Source organism: Carassius carassius, chromosome 15 (assembly GCF_963082965.1).
Source record: "Carassius carassius chromosome 15, fCarCar2.1, whole genome shotgun sequence".
In the NCBI taxonomy this organism is placed as follows: domain Eukaryota; kingdom Metazoa; phylum Chordata; class Actinopteri; order Cypriniformes; family Cyprinidae; genus Carassius; species Carassius carassius.
The window spans coordinates 26,704,859-26,722,213 of record NC_081769.1 but is presented as its reverse complement, the minus strand read 5'-3'; the positions used below and the strand labels follow the sequence as shown (position 1 = coordinate 26,722,213).

The following is a 17,355-nucleotide window of genomic DNA, read 5'->3' as shown; positions in this document are numbered from 1 at the left end:
TTTTATTGAAACGAAAGAGACTTATAATTGAGGAATACAACAAGCGATTCATCATAAAGAAGCAAATAAACAAAGGATGCCCTCGTAATACAAGTTTCAGGCATTATTCAAGTTAGTACAAGCTAGTCGGGAGGATTAAAGAAAGAAAGCAAATAATTTATAATTATTATTTTAGGATGAGGTCAAATGGTGATGAAATGCTATTTTTTAAAAAAAAAAATTTAATTTTCTATCTACCTCTGATGAATGTCAATCTAAACAATCTATTAAAATTAAAGTATTATTTGTGCAAAATTAATATATACTTAAAATAACCTCAGGCTAAATGTGTTCAAGTACTCTAAAGTCACTGTATAAAAAAGGCCTTAAGAGTCAACTCTAAAAACACCCAAACAAACATACTACTTTAATTTGTTTTTTGAACTCTTCCTTTTCTTTTAAATTATAAATGATTACGTTTCCTGACATGAATAAATATTCTCTGTCATAAACAAATTAGTTTTGTCTTTCATAATTTATTCAGAAAACAAAAACTTATTTTCTAAACTGATTTTACAGTTATTCAAAAATGTATGATAATGGTCTGAACAGTAATCATAAAATTGTGTGGTTACCATATTTTCATCCAACAAAATTAAACACAGCTTAATGTTTAAAAAAAAATTGTATCTTTAATACAGCTTGATGAGGACTATAAAACTTTATTTCAGTACACGGTGGATGTATATTTAAGATGCTTTACAAAAATATTTACATATCTGTACTGTTTTTATAATGAAACTAAAACAAAGTTGATGAATGAAACCAAAAGTTCTGGTAGTTTTGATTTGTCTAGTTTCATTTTCAGTAAACATTTCTTGGCTCCAGTCTTTCTGTGTGATGTCTTTTATTTGACAGGACTATTTTCATGGTCTCTGCTGGAGATTATCTCCTGTCGCAGGTCGCTCACATTAGTCCCTGTTTTCAGGCCTGGCTGAGAGGACCTTTGACCAATCCCATCTCTTTGCGCACTACAGGCGCATGAATGCTGCAGTCTCGTGCCTCGCACACGCCAGGTATTCCTGCATCGCCGACCATGCCAGGCTGACCCACAGGCCCGGGAAAACCAAGGGGTCCTCGCGACCCATCAATTCCGTCTTTTGGTTCTGCTGGATGGCCTGGCAGTCCTGTTTGGAGATACAAACCAGATTTAACTACATCTAATCCACAGTTATTGAAATAGCAGATAGAAAAAGATCCTACCTCTGAGGCCTTGGTGACCATCATGCCCTGGAAGACCTTTTCCAGGATCACCCCTCTGGCCTTTCAGACCTTTAGCACCTTTAGAAAAACAAAGAGCGCTCCATTTTATGTATGAACTCTTGGTTTTTCATCTGTTTTGTTTAAGGGAAAGTCCAGCCAAAAATGAAAACTCTACCAGTATACACAAAATAAGATGTTTTGAAAAATGTTGGTAGCCAAACAGTTTCGGGTTCTATGGGCAAAAATAATGTTTCAATGGGACCGGAAACAGTTTGGTTATATTTCAAAAAAACTTTTTTTTTTTTTTTCTTCTCACAAAATAAATACACATAACGAAGAGTAAATGATGACTGAGTAAATGATGATGAGAATTTTTGTTTTGGGGTGAAACAGTTTTGGATCCCATTGACTTTTATAGTTTGAGTTAAAGGGACCTTAAACTATTTGTTTAACAACATTCTTCAAAACATCATTCTTTTTTGTGTCTGTGTGTTCACAGAAGAAACCAAGTCATACTTGGTAGAGTAAATGATGACAGAATAAAAAATTTTGAGTGGATTAAAATTCTATTTTTAAAAGTAAAGTCAGAGCAGTACCTCTGTCCCCTGTAGCTCCTTTCTGGCCCTCTAAACCTTTCATTCCCTGAGGACCTCTTTCTCCTTTAGCACCTACCTTTCCTGCTTTACCCTGAATGAAAATCAGTGTGTTATTATTTATTTATTTTTTTAAAGTAAGAGTGTTTTTATATGCCAGTTTTGTGGTGACTCGTATATTGGCTCACAGGTTTGCCTGGACTTCCAGGGGGTCCTGTGGCTCCTGGGGGTCCGATTAGCGTACGGTTGTTGATCGGACAGCCCTGTACGCATTTGGCACGTATAGATGAAGCATACTGGGAGATGTGAGCGGTGACCACACCTTGACACAGCTGCAATACCTGCTCATCCGTCAGTCCTGGACCCTGCCCAGAGAGAGATGAACGAATATATTTGACAACTGAAATCAATATTTGCTTTCAAGCCTAAAACACATTCAGATACTCAAAATTAATTTCTTGCTCATAGTAAACATGATGATACGCACAGGTTCACCTGGTATTCCTTTTGGCCCACTCTGTCCTTTCACTCCCTGGTCTCCTATTGGGCCTTTGTCCCCTCTGGGACCTGGAAGACCTGGAGGTCCAATGGGACCAGGAAGCCCATCACGACCAAAATGACCTTTCACCCCACGCTACATCACATAAGAAAAAAATCTCAGTTACTTAAAGTGATGAACAACAGTTACAGAAATAAAACATACTAGTTTTAAACATACTTTTACTACATAAAACAGATCACTTGATCATGTTACAATGATTTCTAAAGGATCACGTGACACTGAATTAATAGAGTGATTGAGGGTAAAATGGGGAAACAGTGTAGTCCAGGTTCACATCTGTGTCGTTCTATGTCATGAGCTTGTGGACTACCGCTGTGCTACACTCTGACGTAAAATATTGTTCAAACCCATCAGTGCGACTAACCTGCCCTTTGTCACCACGAGATCCAGTGTCTCCCTGTGAAGTGAAAAGATGACGAAACTGTGGTTAAAATAAAAACCATGGCTAGTGTAATGGAAAGAGGAAGAGAAATTGTGATGGCTAGTTCAGATTCTAGCAGACGTACTTTATCTCCTTTAACACCCTTTCCTCCTTTTCGCCCTACTGCCCCCTGAGAGAGTAAAAAAAATTAATTAAATAACAATAGTTCATAGGTCATAGAATTGTTTTATGTAATGTCTATACAAATATTTGTGGCTTATATTATACGGATATTATGTGCTTTTGATGTCACCTTTTCACCATCTGATCCTGTTTCTCCTTTGGCACCCTATAGATCAGAACATTGTAACATAATTTCGGATTAAAAAAACAAAACAAAAACAATTCACTGTCTAATTGATGACACAATTGAAACGATACTGGAATAGAACAATCAATATTTGTTTAATAAATCAATCAAAATCAACAAAGAGTGAGACTAAAATCAGTTGCATACTGTTGGGCCAGGCAAGCCTTTTGGTCCAGGTTTTCCCGGAACTCCTGCATCCCCACTGTCTCCTTGTGGACCCTATGAAATAAAAGTCCAAGTGTATGCTCTTGATATTGCAAAACAAACCGTATTAAACAATGTTTACAGTTCTGCTTTAAAGGGCACCTATTAGGCCCATTTTTGCAGTTTTGAAGTTTCAGCTCAAAATAACCCAAAGATCATTTATTATATCATTTTGAAAATCCCTATTTTGAGTAGAATCAGAAACACGCTGCTTTCATGCATGTCTCTTTAAATGTAAATGAGCTGCTGCTCCCAGCTCCCTTTGCCATATTAGGGCTGTGCCTCAGACAGTCTGTCAAAATACACATCTGTTATGTCTATCTCACTGAACTCATGAGTCACTCATCAGTTTAAACATCTGATATACAGTTTTCTGAGAGCACACATTTGAAGCAAGCACATAGAAAGAGGCTGTCACATGGCACGTGAGTAAACTAAGTTCTCTTTCATGTCTTATTGCACACAAAGGGATAGTCCACCCAAAAATGAAAATACTTTCATTAATTACTCACAAAAAAGAATAATTTTTTGTGTTGAACCACTGATGTGTATTATTTTAAACATGTCCTCCTTACTATGTTTCCGGACCTTGATTGTGTTAGGATCCCTGCTGTCAGTGAGCTCTCGGAATTCAATCTAGCTTGAAGATAAACATGGAGGGTTGTGTGTGGCTCACTCAGGGTGGGGTCACTGCTAATATGGCAGTGTCCGTCAACTGTTGTGGGCATTTTACAGATTCTGTGAACGACTTGTTCTGAGACACTGCTTATTATTTTGGGGGATTAACAGGAGCGGGTGAAGTTTTTGCATTATAAGGTGATAGTGTTCACAAACTGCCAACACACATTTATGTTCAAACAATTTGAATGAAATGAATTTTACATAATAGGTACCCTTCAAGTATTTAAGTTGGACCCATTTAAATAAATAAATATTGCCTTTAATAAACTAAACTACTTATTTATGCTATGGTCATACTATGCTATACTTGGTATAGTACAGTATTCATTTCCTTTAGGGGGAAAATTAAGGGAAAATCCAAATAATTTAGTAAGTAAACTGATCTAAACTACTGTTTCAGGAAACAGCTTAAATGTAGTGAAACTGCCTTAACTATAAATAGAAGTTGCAGTTTCACTTTCAGTTTTGGGTCTGGCTACAGTCTGGTAATTCCCCCAACATTTAGGTACTTTCCCCTCTGGAATAATATAGCCAAAACAAACAAAACATCTGGTATATATATTTTTGGGGACTTCCAAACTAATAAACATGTAACAATGACTCCCCAAAGAGTAATAATATTGCTTTTGTTTTGATCTCAAAAAGGTGTCATGTCATGACATGTCAGTCAAAAGAACAACCTTGTTTGGCTTCACATGCTATCACAAGTGTGTCACGCACTTCTGAAATATATTGGGGAAGTGTAATATTCACAGCTTACCACAGTTCCTACTCTTCCATGTCGCCCCCTCTCACCACGATCACCTTTGACACCCTACAGAAAAGAGGAAGAGGGAAATTTATAAACTTTCTGCTAATTTTAAAGAAAAAAAATCCTTTGAAAGGAATATTTATTTACACACACACACACACACACACACACACACACACACACACACACACACATAAATATGTATTAGGGCTGGTAATTTAACGGGTTAATTAGATTAATTAATAATGGAGAAAAATAACGCGTTAAAATTATAAACGCATTTGACGCACTTGCCCCGCCCCAGACCTATGTGGATAATCATTTCATACATACGATTGATGACTAATATGAGGCAGAGCAACAACTGACTGCATGATGGAGCCTAGAAAATGTCCCTAAAATTTCAGAATATGGGGCAAAACGCCCGTTTGAGATTGTCTCTCAGATTTACACCACATAGTTAAGAAATATCACGAGCTGTAGGCTAAGTGCAATATCACACCAGCACAAATGTGATACTCCTACAAGTTCATTAAGAAGTTAATATTGTGTTATTTTAGACACAATGTTGTCCGTTTTGCTAAATTTTGCCAACCAAAATATGAAGACAAATCAAAACTGTTCATCCCCGAGCAACCCACGGCGGCATTTAATTTCTTAATCCACATTTTGAACGAATTTGCTGTGCCATTTGGCGCACTGAACCATTGGCCATAGTCGCGTTGGCTTTAAACTGGCGCTCAACAGACAGATCGACATCAAAGTACCGCGAGAGCGATCCTGCGGTACTTTGATGTCGAACAAGCCTAATGATTCAATTAACCACTCATAAAGAACCATTTACTTCACTCCTAAATGAATCAGCCATTTGAACAAATCAAACGATTGAATAAATGACTCGATGACTTAATCATTAAGACATTTACCACCACCTACTGGCAGTTTTAGTTTATTATTTAGAGTATCATTTCATTAAAGAAATAATTTATTTTTCTCATAGTAATAATAATACAATTAAGAAAATAAATTATTAAAGTTATAGTTCACCTAACCAAAAAATAACAATTCTGTCATAATTTACTCACATGGTCTAAAAGAGTAAATGAAATACATTTTATCAAACAAAATATTTCTTGCTGAACCTACTTTTTGTAATCTCTTTTTGATGCTTTGCATAACGACTTTAAATGATCTTTCTCCAAATTTGATGTCCGATTAATTAGATTAATCACCACATCATTTAATTAATTAAATTACAAATTTTAATCGCTCACCAGCCCTAACGTACATACATACATAAATACATATTCTCTTACCTTAGGTCCAAAAGGCCCAGGCACCCCCATAACTCCTGGAACACCCAGGGGACCCTGGAAATAGGAATATTTTCATTATATAAATGTATTAATATTTATAAAAAAATAATAATAATAATAAAAAAAAAAAGTACTACAGTTTTTTTTTTCTTTTCTGAATAAATATTGCATTAGAAACAATTTGTTACTCACATCCTCTCCCGGCTCCCCGTCACTTCCTGGAAAGCCATCTGTACCTTTAGAACCCTGAACATGAAAGCAAAAAGAAAGAGAATTTTTTTTTTTCATAAGTTAGTCACAAAGTGTTGATTCAAGGCAAGGCTTTTAATGGGAATTATGTAAAATATTATGTGTTTGTAGAACATTATGAGTAAAGGGGGATCCACTTTGCCAATCTCTCAATTTTAGTTACTGAAAACCATAAGTGATTTTATGAGAACAGACCTTTGGTCCCATCACCCCACGATCTCCTGGAACTCCTGGATAACCCTTATAGCACGACAGGTGAAAAAGATAGTAGTGAGATTACTACAAGGATTTTTCTGGTGGTACAATATGAGTAAGAGAAATGGAAAGAGAAGGTTTATGAGTGATTTAATCACCAAGTAACCCTGCTCTCCACGGTCTCCTGTGAATCCAGGTGCTCCTGTCTGACCCTAATTATGCAGAAAATAAAGGTTTAGTCAGCAGCAGATGTAAAAAAAAAAAAAAAAAAAGTCAAACTAATAATTATTTATGTCTATAAGTCTTGGTGCCAACCTTCTGTCCCTGTCGACCCTCAGGACCTTGTTTTCCTGTTTTGCCTATGGAACCCTGTTGAAAGACGGGGATATTTCTCAGAATTTTTCTTTTTTAGTTCAAAGTTTTAGACAAGTCTGGACAAATTATGACTCAGCTGGAAATTTATCAGCTAAATGAGAAGATGACAAATAAAATGGATTTCACCATAAATTATAAATATTTAGGTTTCTTTGTGAATGTATTACAGAAAGTCTATGTATGTGCTGTAACTGGTAAGCTATGAAGCTATTTTCTTCAGCATTTTAATCACTTTCAGCTTGTTTGCAAATCAGTTCAAGGGATAGTTCATCCAAAAATATAAATTCTTTATGCATCCTCAAGTTGTTTCAACACCTACAGGTCCTTCTCAAAAAATTAGCATATTGTGATAAAGTTCATTATTTTCCATAATGTAATGATAAAAATTAAACTTTCATATATTTTAGATTCATTGCACACCAACTGAAATATTTCAGGTCTTTTAGGCCCTGTCCACACGGACACGGGTATTTTTATAACCGTGACTTTTTTTACACGGTTCAGCCTTTCGTCCACACGAAAACGCAGTTTCAGGGCACCGAGACCGAACATTTTTGAAAACTACGGCCAGGGTGAGCATTTTCAGAAACGCCGGTTGCAGTGTTGTCGTGTGGACAGTATAACCGGGGTTTTTGCCTTGCGACGTCAGAGTGTGCGCCGTTATCCGCTGTGTTTGACGTCAGATTGTGCGCCACTGACTGCTTCTGATTGGCCAAGGTGACTTTACAATTTGGGTTATATCGCCACCTGCTGGTGTGGCATGCTCTTGACAGCGCTTGATAGCATGTTTTTGCGTTTTCATGTGGACGGGATTTTTTTTTAAACGCAGGAGGAAAAACTCCTCCTATAATAATAATTATAAAAATACCCGTGTCCGTGTGGAGTAGGCCTTATTGTTTTAATAGTGATGATTTTGGCATACAGCTCATGAAAACCCAAAATTCCTATCTCAAAAAATTAGCATATCATGAAAAGGTTCTCTAAACGAGCTATTAACCTAATCATCTGAATCAACTAATTAACTCTAAACACCTGCAAAAGATTCCTGAGGCTTTTAAAAACTCCCAGCCTGGTTCATTACTCAAAACCGCAATCATGGGTAAGACTGCTGACCAGAAGGCCATCATTGACACCCTCAAGCAAGAGGGTAAGACACAGAAAGAAATTTCTGAACGAATAGGCTGTTCCCAGAGTGCTGTATCAAGGCACCTCAGTGGGAAGTCTGTGGGAAGGAAAAAGTATGGCAAAAAACGCTGCACAATGAGAAGAGGTGACCGGACCCTGAGGAAGATTGTGGAGAAGGACCGATTCCAGACCTTGGGGGACCTGCGGAAGCAGTGGACTGAGTCTGGAGTAGAAACATCCAGAGCCACCGTGCACAGGCGTGTGCAGGAAATGGGCTATAGGTGCCGCATTCCCCAGGTCAAGCCACTTTTGAACCAGAAACAGCGGCAGAAGTGCCTGACCTGGGCTACAGAGAAGCAGCACTGGACTTTTGGACAAATTTTGCATGTCATTCGGAAATCAAGGTGCCAGAGTCTGGAGGAAGACTGGGGAGAAGGAAATGCCAAAATGCCTGAAGTCCAGTGTCAAGTACCCACAGTCAGTGATGGTCTGGGGTGCCATGTCAGCTGCTGATGTTGGTCCACTGTGTTTTATCAAGGGCAGGGTCAATGCAGCTAGCTATCAGGAGATTTTGGAGCACTTCATGCTTCCATCTGCTGAAAAGCTTTATGGAGATGAAGATTTCATTTTTCAGCACGACCTGGCACCTGCTCACAGTGCCAAAACCACTGGTAAATGGTTTACTGACCATGGTATTACTGTGCTCAATTGGCCTGCCAACTCTCCTGACCTGAACCCCATAGAGAATCTGTGGGATATTGTGAAGAGAAAGTTGAGAGACGCAAGACCCAACACTCTGGATGAGCTTAAGGCCGCTATCGAAGCATCCTGGGCCTCCATAACACCTCAGCAGTGCCACAGGCTGATTGCCTTCATGCCACGCCGCATTGAAGCAGTCATTTCTGCAAAAGGATTCCCGACCAAGTATTGAGTGCATAACTGAACATAATTATTTGAAGGTTGACTTTTTTTATATTAAAAACACTTTTCTTTTATTGGTCGGATGAAATATGCTAATTTTTTGAGACAGGCATTTTGGGTTTTCATGAGCTGTATGCCAAAATCATCAGTATTAAAACAATAAAAGACCTGAAATATTTCAGTTGGTGTGCAATGAATCTAAAATATATGAAAGTTTAATTTTTATCATTACATTATGGAAAATAATGAACTTTATCACAATATGCTAATTTTTTTGAGAAGGACCTGTATATGAATTTATTTCTTCTACCAAACCAAACCATCTTCCCTAGTAATTTTTTCCATACTATGTAAGTCAAAGGCAACCCATTAACGGTTCAGTTATATAACTTATTTTGTGTTCAGCAGAAGGAACTAATACAGGTTTGTATTATATGAACAACTTAAGTATGAGTAAGATGGCAGAATTTCATTTTTGGGTGAACTAACCTTGAAAAATGTATGATAGCACATGATCCTCTCTGTAAAATCCAGGCAAATGTCTCAAAATTATGAGATAACAAGCATCAAAGTTTGATTATATAATTGCACTATAATTTCAGTCTTTGACATGCATGGCATATAATCTCTCAAAGCAATGACGTTCATAAAAGCAGTGACTGCTGGTCACTGCTGTCTCCACTTGAAAGGTTGTATCAGATTATATTACCAATTAAAAGAAATAGAAGAGATCAAATCAGAAAAAAAAAAAGGAACAGAAAAACTCCCCCTCACATGCCAACAGGAAATGAAACTCATGACATTTAATCAAAATGGGGAAACATTTGACATTAAAAGACAGATATTTATGCAGATAATTGATATCTATTTTTCTTTTCTTGTGAATGTGTGCTAATGTCTATATGTAAATATAGCTGTTTAACAGAACTTTATTGAAGGGACAGTCCCCTTGGAGGCAAACACTAGATTAAGTGTTTTTCTCAAGGCCACAATGTTGAGATCTGTAGACTTTTATTGGTAGCTCAAATTGGCTAGCTAGCTAGCTAAATAATTAAAGTAATTAAGTAAACCTGTTGACCAGCCGTAAACCAGCAACCTTTTGTTCATTACATTTCAGCAAGTACACCACACAACAATTGTAAACATTTGTAGAGTAAAGCAACTTACCTTAATACCTTTAATGCCTGGTTTTCCAGGTTTACCTTTGGCACCAACATGACCCTGTAGCCAGTCAGAAAATTAGCACCTTAGATGAATTTCATAGACAAATCAGAAATTTTGCCAGGAATTTATTAGAACTAGAGAAGTCAGCATGACTGTACAGATGCTGCTTTGAAACATCAGATGGAGCTACCATACGTGACCTATTTTATTGGCTGAATTGATGATTGAATGGGAATGAAAAAACATTCAAAGACGAGGAAATGCTGGTGGTGATATGTGTTACTCAAGACAGGGGCGCTGCACAAGATCCCGGGCCCTATGCATTGCCCCCCCCCCCCCCCCCCTGAAAATATATATTCCAGACTTTTCAAGGGCCCTCTCTTCTTTTGGGGCCCTGGTAATCAGTACTGGTTTTACCCCCAGTCCGACGCCCCTGACTCAAGATGCTGTTTTGCTCACAGTCTTTCCAGTGACACCCACTCCTCCACGAGGGCCTTCAATTCCGACATCACCCTGCATGACACAAATAAATAGTAATGAATTATAAATTCAAGCTGAATATAATTCTGGATAAACTTTATACACATTTAAAAATAACACCATATAGATCTGCCTCAACAAAGATCTTTTTTTTTTGGTAAGTCCATTACCTTTAATCCAGATTGGCCAGTTTCACCGGGGTCCCCTGGTAACCCAGGAAGGCCCTATGAAGAAGAGCAAGAAAAATACACATTAGAGACTTTTCCGGGAATTAGCTATTAAACACAAAACAATATAGGTAATAATAAAGTTTTCCAAAATTCTTTGCTCACAATTGCACCAGAGAAACCAGATGCACCATCCTCTCCATCAGGCCCAGAATCGCCCTAAACAGAAGAAGTGATGTTAGTAAGGTGAACAAGTGAAGTCCTGGTGGTCTGAACAGCATGTGCAAGTTTAACAATTGTTTCCTGTCAACTACCTCAGGTCCGGTGTATCCACCTCTTCCTCTCACTCCTTTGGTTCCTTTGTAACCCTAATAAAGTAACAGTCAGTTTGATCTTGTGAACTGTTTAACACTATGAACATTAAAAGCCAATGCTTTGCTTATACCTCCCTTCCTTGAACCCCAGGAAACCCCTGTTTGCCTTGGAGACCCTTAGAACCCTATGAACAAACATAAAAATGCAATAATCAAACTGAAGAATGCATTAAACTTTAAAGACGCCATAGAACGCAAAACTTACTTATATAAGATGTTTGGACACAGTTGTGTGGCCGCAATGTGTGAAAACAACCAACCTTTAATGGTAAAAATCCACTCATTGTTTTATAATTCCGAAAAATCATAAACTGTCTCTCCACACAAGCAGTTCCAGACTATGACGACATAGTCGGTGAAAGCCCCACCCATTTGTTATGCTCTCTGCCCTTTTAGCATATACACATCCCTGAGTGAGAAGCAGCAGTCCGTCATTACTGTTTTCTTGCTGTAGCTGCTGGAGGTACAATGTCAGCGGGAAAGAGCTATTAGTCAGTTCAGCACCAGAGTTGTGAATAGATTGTTTCAGATAGAGGGATTGATACCAACGCTACGTGCACAAAAGTCCAGACTCCAGACAAAGCTAACATCATGCATCATATTTTATTTATCAAAAGAGTTTCTTGGCTCTCTGTAAGGCTAATGTTGCTAAAGCTACCATTGCCTCTGCCTGTTTTCAGCAATGCTGCCTTTGCGTGCTACCAGAATGATCGGGAAAAGGAATGTGGTAGTTAAAAATTTAGTTTTGAAGCAATTTGTGAGGTCAGTAACACGGTCACCGTAACACCGGTATTCCCGCGAGCATATAAGCTCTTGAAGCTTTGCACTCTTCTGAGAAGGGAGCAGGGTTGCCAGATTTTTGCAAAAAAAACCTCCCGCAGACATGAAAAGCAACCTGTGGCAACATTGTTGAAGTAGCCCAATTCCGCTGGAGAACCATGGAGGCGGGAGCGCCGGTTTATTTTCATTTAAAGGGAACATACACATAAACAGAGCGTTTTGGCTCATACCCTAAAAGTGGCAATTTCGAGAAGCTGTAAAAAATGATCTGTGGGGTATTTTGAGATAAACCTTTGCATACACACTCTGGGGACAACTGAGAACAAATAAAAAAATTGTAGCAATGCATTCTATGGCTCCTTTAAAAGAACGCAAATTTTACATAGTTTGAAGGCATGGCAATAATCAACCTTGGGTCCAGCAAAGCCTCCAAATCCTGGCTCTCCTGCTTCACAGTCGCATTCGGTGGGTCCCTCCTGCCCCAGCTCAGCGTCCCCTCCATAAGGGACCTGTGTTATCAAGGTTTTATCCTTTTTGGCATAATCAAAAGACTCCACGGCTGGATTATATGGGTAAGTATCCTCAGTGATCATGGTGACTACGGTGGCCGCAGGTGCATAGGGGTCAAAGCCGGATGCTGAGTGCTCATCTTCACTGCCTCGTTTGGCCTCTGCAGGATACTCAACTGAGGAAGCAGATGAAAAAAACACTAAGGCCCCCACTGATCCTGACTGGATACTAATATAAAGGACATGGTGACTAATAGTCTGAAATATGAAAAAACAAATCTGTGAAATTATGTAATGTATTGTTATATAACATAATATAATATTTCAGAAAACAAAACTGTGTTCGGTGCTGTAAGAGTAGATACAATGAGAAATGTATATTTAAAAATTTGTAAATCTTTGAAAAATATCTGAGTTTATTGAAGTCCAAAATCATCTAAATGATCAATAGATCAGAAATATATATATATATTTCAACACCAGTAGTTAATGTTTCACTAATAGTAGAGGGTTGAACATTTGTTTTAAAGCAGTAGTAGTAGCAATGATATCTCAGTTACTGCTGTGAGTGTTTCCAGATTGTTCATGTCGATCGACTAAGGAGCCTTCATAGATGTGTTCTTCTCCTGTGATTGTAAAAGAGAGGAGGGAAAGGCTAATTAAAAATGTTTTATTTGCCAATTATACATATCTAATGTATTCATGTTGGACAAACATGATGGACACGTGATCGTCTCACCTGATTGTAAGCCAGAATAATCGTGCTGGGCTTGAGAGGGCAAGACACACATGAGGAACACAGAGCTGAGGGACACAGCCCACACCTGACATCAGCACAAACACAAACGCCATCAAACACACACAGAGGAACTTATTTCAGTAACGTCATGGTGGAAACTCTACATCTGTCAGGTAAAGTTCAGAAAAACTTCAATTTAAATGGTACTGATGATCTGTTTACAGTCTTTTTAGCTGTCATTTCACCAACTGGACAGTGCAAGGGGTCTCCCCTTTATGATGTGGCTTTTCAAAAAGTTCCTTTTTTAAACTAGGTTTTCCCCACTGGGTTTTTGATAGATATCACTATCACCTAATTTACAAGTGTCTCTCTCTCTCTATCTCTCTCTCTCTCTCTTAAAGATAAGGTTGATTAAAAAATAAATAATTACATTACTTCAGTTTCTTGTTCAGTTGTTATTTTGTTGGAACAAATAAATATGCAGTAATTGAAACTGGTGTTCTTTCTTTACAGCCTCAGCTAAAATTAACCCTCTTCCTGTTTCACATCTCCTCATGTGATTATCTCAAATGTCACCAATGAGGTAATGGAACATGTTTTATATATATATATATATATATATATATATATATATATATATATATATATATATATATATATATATATATATATATATTATAAAGCTTGAACGATGTAGAGAAATCAAGTCCAATTTATAATTTGGCTACAATAAACTTATTTTTTTTTACTATGAGAGAAATAATTTATTTTTTACACAGTGATGTGTTAAAATGTAGACTAATTAAATTATGTTGACAGAATGGTTTATTAAAAATGCAAGGCGAAAAATTTTGTGTATGTGACCCCCCAACACCCCCCCCCCCCCCTTTCGTCAGGAAATGGCGTCATAATGGTAAAAAATGTAGATCTCCCTCTAGTGGTCATTATTAAACAGAGCCGCACATTGCTGAGCAGTTCAGTACAAACAGCCCTAGAAAATCACCTCACGTTACAGAAATAAAACAGACTATATCAGTCAGTATCAGTTTTACTGAAGGGTTCTGTATTGTCACTGCTGAAGACTTTATCACTGTGTCTCAGCAGAGGACTTCGCCATAGTTGGGTTCACTTGAAGAGCATTGAATGGGAGAGTGCCACAAATATATTTTTTGCATTCCCATTTGCTCAAATAGCAAAATAAAATCTCACCGATAGTTCTTTTCATGACTTTCAATAAAAGGAAAAAAATTGAGAGCGACTGTTAACGGCAGTTAGAAGAGAGAATGATGTCAAATTTACCATCCCTCCCATAGACTTAGAAACACCCTTGCATTAGCGTTAACCGTCGTTTTTTTTATTTTGTTTTGTTTTTTTATTTGATGAAAAGGTTATATAATAAAAATAACTGTGTTATAAAATGTACATACATTTAAAATATATGAAAAACTTTCAAGCATTTACGATGCTGTTGACCTTTAAACGCGTCATCTCAGTCTATGGGGATATGTCTTTGATCACTTTGTATCAAAGTTAATTTGTTTGGTAAAATAGCCAACCAAGAATATACATGTAAATGAGTTCTTTCAGTCAGGGCATCTGAATGCTGCACTGCATTCCAGTTATCAGGCTGCTCTCACATTCTAGACTAGACTGCTGGAAGCTGGTTTTCTTTTCACCCTTAATAGTTTGTAAAATCTCCGTCTCTCTGTGAGACATGTTCACACAGTACACTTTTCACAGCATGTGACCTTTAACCTTTCCAACAAATACAAAATTTGTCCGAAAGCTCTAAAATGCTGCCTTCGGAAGCAACATTCCAAGGCATGAAGGCATCAAGGCACGTCCAAATCTAAATTCTGCTTTACTTCCTGTCTCTCTTCCTATATCCTTCACTGCCTTTGATATCCCACAATCCTGGGAGTTCCATTATGTGACTGCTGAGCTAAAAAATAAAGATGACACCTGAAAGTTGCGTTTGGTGGACAGTTTGTAAATGTATATTTTTGACTAACTATTTGCACTTTTGATGTTATTTCTAGCAGGTAATCAGTATTACAGTAATTAAATATTTGTTTAGTTATCACCAAAACTCATTTTTTGTTGTAGATCAATAAACCATTATGCTGCCTTAGAAGCCTGTCCATAATTAAGGTGCCTTCATGCAAAAATGCTGCCTGCAAAGTCATTGCCTCATAAATCCGCTGCCAAAAAGTCATCTGACTTTATGTCACTTGTTTAATGTCTTAAGTTACAGGCAAAAAAATAAAAAATAAAATAAGTTTTAAGCATAATTATTATACACTACCTTTTAAAATTTTAGGGTCAGTAAGATTCACATTTGATAGACCAAATGTGCCAGTAAATACTACATTTACAAATTCATTTTTGTTAAATGGTGTTCTTTTGAACTCTCTCTCATCAAATAATCTTGGAAAGAGAGAGAGAACTTGCATGTATAATATGGACATGTATATGTTTCCCCCAGATCTTTATATACATTGTGATGTTAGTTATGTCAATAAAGATCATTTGAATTGAATTGAGCGAGCGAGAGAGATTAGCACAACTGTTTTCAGCTGTCATATTAATATTCTATATTAAATTAATAATAAATATTTCTTGATCACCAAAAATACATTTAAGTAGCAAACAGTTACTTTAAATTGTAATAATTAAATAAACAAACAAATAAATATTATACTACTTTTTTATAAGATAAATGCAGCCCTGGTGAAATATATATATATATATACACATACAGACACACACACACACACACATACAAAGCATCGGATCCTCACCAACCCACAGGTTCCCTGGGACACTGAGGTGCAGCATGAGCAATGCACACATTTCCATAATCTCCATCAGCTTCAGATCTTGAACTGGCCTTTAGAGGCTCCTGTAAATTATTTTTGTACTAAAATCTGGCTAGTTTAACCCACATTTTTTTTACAAGTGCCTTATAATTACATAAACACAATAAAAAAAAAGTGTATTTATGTAACATGATTTCTAATGGTCTTTTAGGCCAAGTAACAAACATAGCAGGTCATTAAATTTCATAAAGGCCTCCATCATGTCAAACTATTTTTATAAATGGTAATAACTTTACTATGAATAAGGTACCATTTGACATTCTTACATAAAAATAGTAAGTGCATCATGCCTAACAACAAACATAAAATGTTTGAGATTAACAGTTCATTGGTTGAAAACATAATTGAATTCCCCTCAGTGACCCACAGTTGGTTTGCTTTTTGTAAGAAGACAACTTAACCCATATAAAACTGACAACACTGTACATGACCAATGCAAACCTCCTGAGAAATTACACAAACATAATGTTGATTTGATTCCTGCTTTGCATATATGAATATAATGCTCTTCTGAATTCCCCTTAAATTTCAGTTACCCATCCTGCATCTTACCTTCACCCCAGAGGCTCCCATGGCCAGTGGCCTCCTGCTCGAACACACAACTCTGAGCCCTTGAATCAGAACAATCAGGGAGTCTGTGAGAACACAGGCAGCACTGCTTCAATGAGGGGCTGCAGAGGTCCTCAAAGCATTCTCCTTCCTATGCGATGCTGGTCCCCCTGTGCTGAGACAGATGAACTGACCCTCACCAGAATCTCTCACCTCTCCTCAGCTGGGTGAGAAATACCTGAGCCTTCAGTATACAAACACACTCCTCTACTGGACTGAGAGTAAAGAAGAATAAAGGAACTGCAAAAATAATATAAGACACTGTTCTTTACTCAAAACAATATTTTGTATTGCAAAATAATTAATTATAATTCATTATATTCATTCTTCTGTAGTGAACATGGTTCCCTACAACAATTAGTTAAGGAAAACCTGAATTGCAAGCTTTGAGATATTTAATGACCTTTTGAGCTCCTTGGAAAAATGTGCCATTGATGTAACAGATTTCTCAAAATCCATTTTAGGTGGTTCTTCTCTCTCAGCAATAGAAGGTAGGGCTGGACATATCCACTGAACAGCTAGACTTTGAATAACAATCAGGTTAAAACGGTGTGGAAAAACTGTAAACCTGCAGAGTTCTCCCTAATTATATACAGTCGTGGCCAAAAGTTTTGAGAATTACATAAATATTAGTTTTCAAAAAGCTTTCTGCGAAACTGCTTTTAGATCTTTGTTTCAGTTGTTTCTGTGATGTACTGAAATATAATTA

At 37.3% G+C, this 17,355-nt stretch overlaps 1 protein-coding gene across 1 annotated transcript; it reads right to left on the bottom strand.

Moving 5' to 3' along the window:
- Positions 1 to 290: 290 nt before the first annotated feature.
- LOC132158725 (collagen alpha-2(XI) chain-like) lies at positions 291 to 16,775 on the bottom strand. The gene is made up of 25 exons (XM_059568270.1): positions 16,590 to 16,775; positions 13,159 to 13,243; positions 12,980 to 13,045; positions 12,321 to 12,595; positions 11,202 to 11,255; positions 11,071 to 11,124; positions 10,922 to 10,975; positions 10,760 to 10,813; positions 10,569 to 10,622; positions 10,113 to 10,166; positions 6,840 to 6,893; positions 6,683 to 6,736; positions 6,525 to 6,569; positions 6,273 to 6,326; positions 6,081 to 6,134; positions 4,774 to 4,827; positions 3,276 to 3,347; positions 3,072 to 3,107; positions 2,904 to 2,948; positions 2,762 to 2,794; positions 2,323 to 2,469; positions 2,024 to 2,200; positions 1,839 to 1,929; positions 1,243 to 1,320; positions 291 to 1,166 (listed from the first exon to the last, which is right to left on the bottom strand). The coding sequence occupies exons 1-25, from the start codon at positions 16,608 to 16,610 to the stop codon at positions 964 to 966; spliced, it is 1,968 nt and encodes a 655-aa protein (XP_059424253.1). The 5' UTR covers positions 16,611 to 16,775; the 3' UTR covers positions 291 to 963.
- Between the last annotated feature and the right edge of the window lie 580 nt (positions 16,776 to 17,355).

Excerpts from the sequence above, each read along its gene's own strand:
- LOC132158725 (XM_059568270.1), bottom strand. The coding sequence starts at position 16,610 with ATGGGAGCCTCTGGGGTGAAG. Across the intron at positions 13,244-16,589 it reads TGGGAGCCTCTGGGGTGAAG|GTGTGGGCTGTGTCCCTCAG; the intron begins GTAAGATGCAGG and ends TGCTGATGTCAG. Across the intron at positions 3,348-4,773 it reads ATGGAAGAGTAGGAACTGTG|GGTCCACAAGGAGACAGTGG; the intron begins GTAAGCTGTGAA and ends TTTATTTCATAG.